General features: G+C 35.5%; 1 protein-coding gene across 1 annotated transcript in view; it reads right to left on the bottom strand.

Annotated features, from left to right (window-relative positions):
• Positions 1–7872: 7872 nt before the first annotated feature.
• The window catches only part of LOC107045312 (brain-specific homeobox protein homolog), a 4335-nt gene continuing 999 nt past the window's right edge, over positions 7873–11208 (bottom strand). The window contains exons 2-3 of the mRNA XM_015267528.1: positions 10300–10552; positions 7873–8141 (exon numbers count right to left, since the gene is read on the bottom strand). Coding sequence (XP_015123014.1) covers positions 7873–8141; positions 10300–10552 — 522 coding nt within the window. The remainder of the gene's footprint in view (positions 8142–10299; positions 10553–11208) is intronic.

The following is an 11208-nucleotide window of genomic DNA, read 5'->3' as shown; positions in this document are numbered from 1 at the left end:
TTTTTTTTTTTTTTTTTTTTGCCGAGGATGTTCTGTGGAACATATGGAAAAACCCTGGGATCTCTCGGTTAAATCATTCTATTTGTTTTCACATCAACTCTATTGAAAATTATATAGCTCTATTATGGTATCATCGCTTTTGTAGAAATTTTTGGGTATAAATCTTGCGTTTTTTTCCCAATTATTTCATGTTTTTCGTAATAAAATACAAGGGAAAAATTCTTATAGAAAATAATCAAACATAAGAAAAATGCATAAAGTCGTATAATTTTCAATAGAATTGGCAAAAAAACAAGTTGAGTTTTTCATCTCTGTCCTAGGATGTTCTCTTGTTCTCTTGTTGAATGGGAAATATTAACTACAGTTTTTTTGTTTGAGGAAAATAATAAGAAATTATAGGCAATTGAAAGAAAACATTATTTATCGCAGTCGAAAAATACGCGTCTCATATTTCCCATTTAATTTTGCAAAAATAATTGGAATTGAGGATGAAGTGATAAAACAATGAGTAAAAATCAACATTTTTGCTATTTGAGATAATTTCACCAAAATGTGACAAATTGTTCTGCCACTTCACAGCCAAACTCTGTACTTTAATTTCTATTAACTTGTTTTTTGCCTTCATCAACAAGCAGAGGAATATAACATTCCCTATAATTGTTGTAAAATAATGCCACAAGATCGAGTGGATGAATTAATCTCATGGATCGTGAAATATAAAAAAAATGCTGATTAATTAATAAGCAGGCTGAGAGACCCCTATGCGTGCCAGTTTGTACATATGCACGTTAAGTTTTGTGCTATAATTTTTTTTTTATTACGAAGAATGTTACGAAACGATGAAAATTTAACGACTAAATTTGATGCATTTATTAAGATAATGAAGTAAAGTAAAAGAAATCTATTGTGACATTGAGAATGTTGAGAACAGAATTGAATGAATTCTCTGGGAATTATGATTCTGAGGTGATATTAATTTTTTATCGTCTGTTTGATATTCATTGAGAGCAATTTTTTTTTTTTACGCTATCAACTTATACTCACCGATCTATTTTTGTGTTCAGTTTGAAAAAAAAAATAAGATTTCATTATTTTTCCTTTGTTAGTTTATTGCTGTTAATGACGACTGCTATGGAATCCATGATAAACCATAATTTTTACGAGCGAATCAATCATTATGTTGCATTAAGTATTTTATGTATTATTATGTCAGCGTATTACTGCGGTAGACAGGTCCACCACAGCTGAGCCCCATATGCATTTCTTTTGTATATAATTTTTTTTCCCTCTTTGTCTTAATGCTACGTTATTTCTTTTTAACCGAGAAGGCACATGTTGATCTGATTAATTGATAATTATGGAAATTATGGAAAATGTTGAGTAATTGAATGATTAGGTTTTGGTTAGTTTTCGTTTTTCTTGATTTCACGTATGGAAAAAGTTGATAGAAAAAAGCCAATAGATTTGTATTTCTATATAGAAATTCTTATTTTTATTCAATAAATGCCACCAGAATTGGATATGTAGACAAGTCAACGCCTATACACTTGTTTAAAAAACAATCTATTGAAAAACAAAGTTGCATAATTGTGAATAATAGAATGAACTGCTCGATTTTTCTATTCTATTTTTTCCATATGCATTGAAAAAAGACATAAGAATTTGGAAGAGATTTTCAGCTCCGTGCCTAGTGTATTATTCCTCAGTGATCTGATATTTTTTCAACTCATGAAAATTGGAATCGTATCGTGGATTTTTTATAAAAACGATGAACCGACGAAATCAAAATGATATTAGCGCTCTCTAAAGTGTGAAACATGCAGCTCATATGTGCGTTATACCTAGGGATTGTATTCTCAACATAACAATTTAATTATTCGATTGAATGAGAATAAAGGGGAGCCAAAGAGTAATAAAAATCTAAGAAGTTGGTATTTTTAGTAATTGATCTGTAGCAACTTGTGAATTCCAAGATCTAATATTATAGATACTTTACGAATCCAGATGCGTGAATTCTTTTGCGAGGATCAAGCGATGACCATGTATGATTATTAATGAACATTTGTTAGATCAACAAATTAATTAAATGGAGATGGATATGTGAACTTGTACCTCCTAACAAGCCTCGATTTATTCCCGAAGAGATTGATATGTCTTTCGTCTTTCTGCTGCATTAATCAATCGCGAAGAAAATTAAGATAACATCTAAATTCTGTGTAAACAATAAAAAATGCTAAAAGTTTATGGGTTTTATTCGTTATAATTATTCCCCTTTAGAACAATCAATGAGTCTTAATCTGACTCCTGTGACCCTTACTTGTGGAATCTTCATTTCAAGTAGAAAATTTTCATCACCAGAACTGGATTTTTTGGATTTTTATAATGTATACAGAGATACAGTGACTATTGTACAGTTGAAATCTTTTGGCTGAAATTTTCGGTACATCTCTTGAAAATTCAAATCGAGTAGCAGTTGCACTGAATTGAATTCCATTCAATTGTAAATTTCAGTTAAACTATTCTAGGGAAATTAATGGAAATCCGGAAAATTTGGGTAAAATAATTACCTCTAAATTCCAATTTTTTTTTTTGTTCCACCATCGTAAAACGGATTTTCATCTACTTACCAAACATCCATATCTCTCAAAAACTCGGAGAGAATAGAAAGGAAGAGGGGAACAAAATCGAGTATGTCTCCAGTCTTTACTTCTTTAAGCGCTGATGATAGAGTGAGTGGTTGTAGGGTGAGTGCCCACTTGAAGAGTGCCGGAAGAGTGAGGCCCCGAAGTAGAAGAACCCCGAGCCTACCAAGACTGTGAAAAAAGGGAGGGGTGGGATGAGGATGAGGATGCAAGTGCTGTTTGTTCTCGTTGTTTTAGCCTTGACAGAAAGGGAGCTTCGAACTGTTGTGTGTGCCTTTATGCCCCGTGCAATGAGAAGCCACTTGACAGTAAAAGAACGGGTCACAGGGGTGGGTGGTGGACGGAAACCCTTCGAGAAGAGTTTTATAGTTCGGCCAGAGGTGAGGAGTCCGTGACTATCGTTGAATCTTCTGTGGTAATTATTTTTAAACACGTCGTAGCGATATGAATCTCACCCTTTATGGCTGTTTATTTTTTCTGTCATCAAGGGGCCGGTAAAAAACACGTAACTAAATAACCAGTGACTAATTGGAGGCTCTCGGAGTCGCTCAATAGGGAACAGGGCAAAAATCGTGTAAAGCTCGCTCGTTGAGACATCCCTGTGTACGTGTCACACTATTTCGTATTTTTCTATCGTTTATTTAATTGACATTAATATTAATTGAATAGATTTTATTTACATAAAATCAATATTTTGTCAAACAGAAGCTAATGTTTCTTGAACCGAAGTATAAACTTTATTAGTTAGAAATGGACATAATTGTTTAATGAACTTTTAAATATAAAAATAAGTTGAATTTGAATGTTCAAATGAATTTTTTTTTACCCCACCCTCTTTCCTACAACATAAAAGAAATAATGTCTTTTGATTGACAAAACCATTGGAGATGACGAACCACTAGTTTCTCACGGTACCCACGCCAGACCAAGCTCCATCCCTTTTGATCCCGCATATGCCAAATCGAATCAGGTACATATCTGCACTCCCGTTCACTGGACAACTACGACAATGTTGTTCCCGAGGTTGGAAAGCGTTGAGCAAGCCCGAGGTTGAAACGAGGCCAGATTGCTCGGTGATCAAGTTAAGCGGCACGTGGCCAGCCAAACCTCCTCCCTCCTTTCCTTACTCCACTCTTTCATCTCTATCGCTCCATTATGTCGTGGCTCCTACCATCCGATTTTGGATGTGAGGGGGAAGAAACGATAAAAACAAGGTGAAAAGGGAGTTTATCGGGTGGTCGACTGGTCGGGATGAGAAGTCGAGTGACACGCGCCGACGTCTTGACAGCTTGTTAGGGTAACGTTATACATACAATCAGGATGTCGGGGTTGTTGGGGATGAATGGCGATGAATACATAACAAGTTATGTTTCTTTAAATGAAGAATGTTTTTTTATATATTTTTTTTTTCCAGGGAATTTTTCTCTCAAAATAATTCAATAGAAAAAGTCAGTGCAACAAATCGATATTCTTCCCTTTTTTTTAGGACAAAAATGTTGAATTAAATGTAAAAAATTGTTATAAATTCTGATTATTAATTTAAAATTCATTAATTTATTGAAATTGCACAAAACTTGAATTTTTTCGTCCAGATGAAAGATGATATTCATCGTCATGTTTAGTAATAACAAAATTGGAAACATGATTTAGAATTAAAAAAAAATCCTCATATTGATTTTTTTAAAGTAATTCAAACCTTTTGATTTTTTTAATGGAAAATACTCCTAAATTTCTTAAAAAATAAAAAAATTAAAAACCCAATTAAAAAAAAAAAAGTAGCAGTAGTATTCTCACCGCATAGTGCACGTTGAATTTAATATGTTCATCCGAAAGGTGGGACATAATGCCAGAGGTGCGTATCGTTTGAACCCTCCTGCAGGGAAAAATAATGAAAGTAAATGGAACACGCCCACTGCATTTAGAGAGTAGGTGCGTACCCCGTAGCACCTACTCTCTCACTCAGCCATTTGCCCCTTTTCCCATTGTATTTTTTGTCATCCTCTATTCCTTCATCTCTCGTTGATACACCCACTACCCCCCAGTCGCCATCCAGTGCGCCACTTCATTGTCCTTTATTTCATTATTTTCGTCGCATTCCGTGCTCCACAGAGTGACTACTTCACCGAGGGGCCACACAGTCCCACACAGTCAAATACATCTGTGTACCCTCCATCCCTCTATTTACGGTACCATAATAATAGCCGTCTTAACTCAATCTAATAAACATCATAAACAGTAGCCGTGATCGCATTAATTTATGAGCAACCACTCAACTGTGAGGATTGAGTCGGCTACCTGGGGCTATGCTGTACCTATGAATGGAAATGCCCGAGTTGATTATGAAAAACATCAAACGCGTCATGTCGCACACCCCTGTGATCTTTGTGATCTTTCCTTCAGATAGTGTTTATTATTTTACGCTTGGAATGATAGATTTATGAATTATTCGGGGCTCAGTCCGGAATTAATTGATCAATTATACGAGTGAAGGGGTAAATTAAGTTATCAAAGTAATCTTGTCGATATAATTTGATAAATATCAGTGTTTCTACATTTTCCTCTTTTTTTTTCTCATTATTATTGTTGTGTTCTTCTCATTTCCGAAGGAATTGAACAGTTGCAAGACTGAAGTGCTAAACTGAATAATTTCAATAGACTTGTGGATAAAATGTGCAATATCTCTGAATTTTAAGATAACAAAACTTTAATTAAAACCGTCTTGAAGATTTTTCACAAACAGACGATGGAATCTCAATTTTTCAAATCTAAACAATAATTTCATTTTCAATATAACTATTATGATTATCATTGATGATATTGAAAATTAAACGATATTAAAATTTTCATGTCAGGTGATTATTGAAATTGTAATTACAGCTTGAATTCGCCAACTCATTGCGCTAATTAAACATCACATTATTCAATTGAACTCTCAACATATCGAAAATTCAAAATAATAGTTGCCTGAATTTTCCATAAATAGAATCCTCCATAGGTAGAGCATTGATTGATATACTATATCAGTAACAAAAGTCATTGTGTAAAATTTCAAGATTTTTTACTGGAAATTTCAGATCTAATTTTCTCCTATGAGGGAATAAAAAAAATGAAAGCGCTAACAATATCATGGAAAAATAAAACTGCACTCTCAATTTCCCTCGACGTACAACTGTACAAAACTCTTTTCATCAATTTTTTCCATTTTGCTTTTTTTTATTTTTATTATTCATCTGTCTACGTCACGCACACCCTTGTTCAGGGCGATATCTCGTATTTGAGAACGTGTGCCCCGTGATTTCGTGCCAATAACATGATTACGTATCCCCGCTGTTCGTTGCCGGTGTGTTTCACTCGCTTTCACTCTCTGCCCCATCCTCCCCCTCCCTTTACATGCCTCGAATTCTACAGAGTAGCTACGGTTGCTCTGATCCCTCGCAATTACTTCCCATTATCTGGGTATTAGGATTCACCCCCCAACTGGAAGCTTGCACGACGTATTCTCGTCGTGTGGCTCCGCCTCTCCCTTTCTCATTCTCTGTCACTGTCTCTCTGGATTCTGTCTTTGTCTCTCTACTCAGGTCAGCCCAGTGGTCTGCGTCAACAGGGTGTAGTGGGCTCGGCACAACATTACGCACAGCCGCGATTTACTCTTATGGCAACAGGTTCCGTCGGCGCAATCGCCGACATCATCTACTTATGGTTTTATGCAGGGATGGCAAAAATTATCAGAGCGACGGGAACATGACAATTTGGGGAAAATGTTTTTCTACGGATTTAAAATTTGCTTCTAACTCAAGGAAAATTTGCGGGAAATAACTCATCAATTCAGTTCACAATGAAACCAATAAATGAGCAAAAGTTTAATGCAAAAGTTACTGAAAATCGGGAGTTTTTAACACTTGTTTTATTTCAAAACCGCGAATTCTTGTGAAAACGACAACTTTTTTCTCCCTATGAAGTCCTGTTCATTGAAAATTCGTAAATAACTGGCATTTGCGCGAGAAAAAACATTGGTTTTCGCATGAATTTCAATAGATATTCAATAAATGAGGATTTTCCATGTAACTTTTCTTCTCTTGAAATTATTCCCACAAAAATTCTCGCGGGGAAATTTTCTACTCTAATGAACAATACAAATAACAATAGAGCAAAAAAACTTGAAAAAAAAAAAAACTCCAAAAACAACACGATACTTGGATACTTTTTAATAGAAATGAAAAACTTTTGGATTTGGAAACATCTTGATTGAATATGGGCCTCGAGATTTTTTGTAATTATTTTAATTTTCTTCATCTAATTATTTTACTTAATTTTTAACAATATTGTTGTTAAGTATTTTATGTACAGGTTTCACCGTAAGAAATACTTTGATACACTCTGGCTCATTCTTCATCACTGAATGATAGTTCTTTGGCATCGAGACTCGCTGGATGAGCAATCGCTAGCACTCCGGTTTTTTATGAAAATAGATTCCATTTGCATTCGTTTTTTGAAGCATACCTCGATTGATTCACAGGAGGTTCTGTCATGTCCACGAAAAATTAAATATCCGGTATGAAGATACATTTTCGAGATATTTCAAAGAATGTAACTACTGATGTCGCTTTATGCCTCCACAGATGAAGAGGTTTAAAAAAAAAAACCTAGCGAATTGGTTAGAAAATTCTATTGGATTTTTATTCTACTGAAATATTCAATAGAGCTCGATTTTTCTATACAACTGATTCAATTGAGATATTTTCTTTAATTTTCTCGGCTCGAATTTCCCAAGTTTTTTTGTTTGCTTTTCTTGACGAGAAGAAGAGAACAGCTTATTAGCTGTATGGAAACAATCGAATTCTATTGACTTTTCTATTGAACCAAAAACCAATAAAAAGTTGAATAAAAATGAATTTTCTAACGAATTCGCCAGGTTTTTCTATGAAATTGTGTCGATCGTGTCTCATTGTACAACATTAGTACACCTATCGATGACTACACCCACAAAAAATGGTTTATTTAAATTGAAGAATTGTTTGAATTAAATGAATCGTCTATTAGAATCAAGTAAAGAGTTTATTTAATTTGAATATAGTTTGGTAGATTCAAATAAACCATTTGTCTGGCTGCATTCATTACACCCGAATAATCGAGATACACCGATAAGGAATGCAAACGTCTGTTCCCTAGATAATGAAACTAAAAGCTTTACCACCAGTTTCACGGTGACGGTGAAAACATCAGAGATTCTTCAGCGATGGTGACGCTGGAGTGGTTGCTCCTGGGGAGGTGACTGGAGGGAGTGACTCAGACTGGAGTGATGATTGGATCGGTGGAAGCCTGTTGGCGATGACACAGATGCACTGCGTCTCGGTAGGTGAAGAGCCGACGATGCCATTTGAGGCGGTGAGGGAGCTTCGTCACCGAGAACATCAATCTCGTCCGAGTCTGAGTCTGCCGCGGCATCACTACTCGCGTGGGACTCGCGTCCACCGTTGAGGGAAAAATCCACTGGTCTTTCTGGTTCATGAGCGAGAAGCAAGAGCGGTGAATATTCGAGGAAGTATTTTGAGAGAATTGAGAAAAATGAGACAAGTTTAACGGTTTTATGACGAGGATTTTTATAAAAAATTAAGGCCTTTCTCCGTCTGATTTGTTGATATTCAATGGAAAAAATAATAGATTTTTAGTTTTGTATATAAATTATTCTCCCGCGATTTTTTTCTACAGAAATCCTTGACAAGTTATTTTATAAGATTTTTCCGTTATATTTTTGGTTTCTTGTTTTGAAATTGAAAAAAAAAATGGAAATTTTTTTCCCGAATTTCTTATGAAAAATCTTTATTAATACATATACTACAGGTCAAAGTTGCATAATTTTTTAAAACAAATGTCATATTCTTAGTAGAAATGCAATAGAATTTCTATGAAACAATTTGTTTTTGATTGAAAAAATAAGGCGACATGAATCTCGTCCGAGTCTGAGTCTGCCGCGCCGTTACTACTTGCGTGGGACTCACGTCCGCCATTGAGGGAAAAATCTACTGGTCTGTCTGTGTCATGAGAAACGACAGCGGTGAATATTCGAGGGAGTATTTTGGGGGAATTAAGAGGAATAAAACAAGTTCAACGATTGATTTAATGAAAAATTGAGTAATTTCACTGTCCGATCTATTGATTTTTTCTATGAAAAAACATTCATTAAAATACGCATAGCAAATTTGCATAATTTGTATATTTTAAGAGAATTACGAGAGATGAGACGAATAACTGAATTCTTCTAAAAAAACCGTTTTCCCATTCAATTTTCTAATCCCGGAGAATTTAAATTAAAAAGATTCTTCCAATAATTAAAATAAAAAAAAAACACCTTTGCGTAGATGCAGGTCCACACAAGGCACTTATGTTAGTCGATAATTGAATAATTTCCTGCGAAAGAGCCACGAATCTCCCAATAAGAAGCATCACTGGGCCGAAGCAAGGGCACCGGTTTGAGACAGTAAGAGAGAAAAGTACTCAAGTTACCCAAGTTCACAAGTACTCCGGCGACTACCACTCCCACCGTTAGACTACGTTTTCCTTTACCCCATCCCCGCGTGCATCCTACAGCCTACCTCCTTGGAAGATGTCTCAGGCTAACTCTATTAAGGACCCCAGTCTTTCCCCCCCAACCATCTTGAGAAGACGAATTGAGAAGCCATTTTGGGTCTACGAGGCAAAGGTAAATGGGGTTAGACGGATGCGATGCGGTGACTCGTCGCTAGGATCGTGTCGAGTATTCTAAAGCGACGCAGTTATCTGCAATTACCAAACCGTTGAACGAGACTGGCAAGTCAAGATGAACTTATCTTTATCATTCTCTAATGCCTCATCCAGGTGAGTTTAATAATAAACAGGAGAGTGGGGGCATCCAGGGGAACACCGGGACGAAAACATTTTATTAGAACAACTTGGAGAATTCTATTGAATTTTTTCATTGAAAATTATATTAGTTTTAGGCTGCTTCTATTTGTTTTTTGCGTCAAGATATTTGTTTGAAGAAAAATGTCTACAGATATTAATTTTTCTGTATAACTTATTCTATTGTGATTTTTTCTGGAAAAATTCTTGCACGTGATTATCTCAATTTTTTTTCCTTGAATGTTATTATGAGAAAAAAATTTTAAAAACTGCGGAACAACTTCTATTTTGTTCTTTCTCTTTTCTATGAAATATCTCTTAGCAAAATGACACGGTAAAGGATAATTGTATAATCTCCTACAGAAATGGTGCAAAAAACAAATAGGCATCTTCAAAAAATTCTAATAAAACTTGAATAGAATTTCTGAGTGCCCTCTCCCAACCAAACTTCATCAACAAAATCGTGGACACGTGTAATTAAAATGTTCACCGTTAATACCATAACGCTCCCATACGGTTATTTCAGTTGGTTGGAGCAAGCGACGGAGAAAGGCTATTGATGAAGTGTAAAGTGGTTAACGATGTAGGAGGACTAGGCGGTCAGTTTGCCCGACACAACTATATGTTGTTTGATCGACATGTACGAAAATATAACACAACAAAATGTCGCGCAACTGCCTCTGACCCGACCTTTGCAGCGCGGACGCGGTGCATTTTTAAACAATTTCGTAAAACATTTTATAACGACAAGAATGGAAAGGAGAGGAAAATGAATTACCCCCTGGAGAAGTGGCTGAGGCGGGTTGTCCTCCACACTGTTGACCTCCCGAGAGACTCCCGTTGCTCCCCCCGTTATTATTGATCTTTCTCAATTGTTTTTTATGCTTCATTCGACGATTTTGAAACCACGTCTTCACTTGGGTCTCGGACAAATGCAGGGCAGCTGCGAGCTCCACTCTCTCGGGGGTGCTGAGGTACCTCTGGGCCTCGAACCTCGCTTCCAATCCCGCTAATTGTTGATCACTAAAAACCTGTCGACAATTTTTAAACGGAAATTGAGGGATTTTGAAATTTTTATGAATTTCTCGTTGGCTGGAATTTTTTCCTTGAAAGTGAATAAAACATATTGGCTCCATATTGTATTTTTATCGAGAAGGCTCACTCCTTCTCTGGACGATTCTATTCAATTCTTGTGCGAAGGTTGTTATGTTAATATTTTTAACTTATTTTTTCAAGAGGAAGACATTGATTTTGATTTTGGAGGAAAGAATTTAGCCACTTTTAATTTTCAATGCAGCTTTAATGAAAGTCCAAATTTTTGAGCAGCAGGAAGACGAGAATTCCCTAATGTTCTTCAATTTTAGAGAGAAAATAAACATGAATGTTTAGTACTTAATCTACCGATTTTGAAATTTACAGTTTTTATTGATTTTTCATTAAAGTCCATGAAATTTCAGTTAAAGCCCTACCTTATGGATGGATTATCTTTCTTTTATTTTCTGATAATCTGATTAGCTGTTACATGATAAATTTTCTTTTCATCACAATTTTATGGAAAAAATTTCAACGCCGTATACCAAGCATAGATTTTGCATTGATGAATAGTATTCTACGTGATCAATCTGCCCGCATTATTCTCCTCGCCAACCCCCAGAAAAAAAAAAAAAAAAAAAAAAAAAAAAAAAAA

The sequence above is a fragment of the Diachasma alloeum genome, unplaced genomic scaffold (genome assembly GCF_001412515.2).
Source record: "Diachasma alloeum isolate Michigan unplaced genomic scaffold, Dall2.0 Dall_scaffold_00914, whole genome shotgun sequence".
NCBI classification, from domain to species: Eukaryota; Metazoa; Arthropoda; class Insecta; order Hymenoptera; family Braconidae; genus Diachasma; species Diachasma alloeum.
This window is presented reverse-complemented; position numbering and strand designations above follow the sequence as displayed.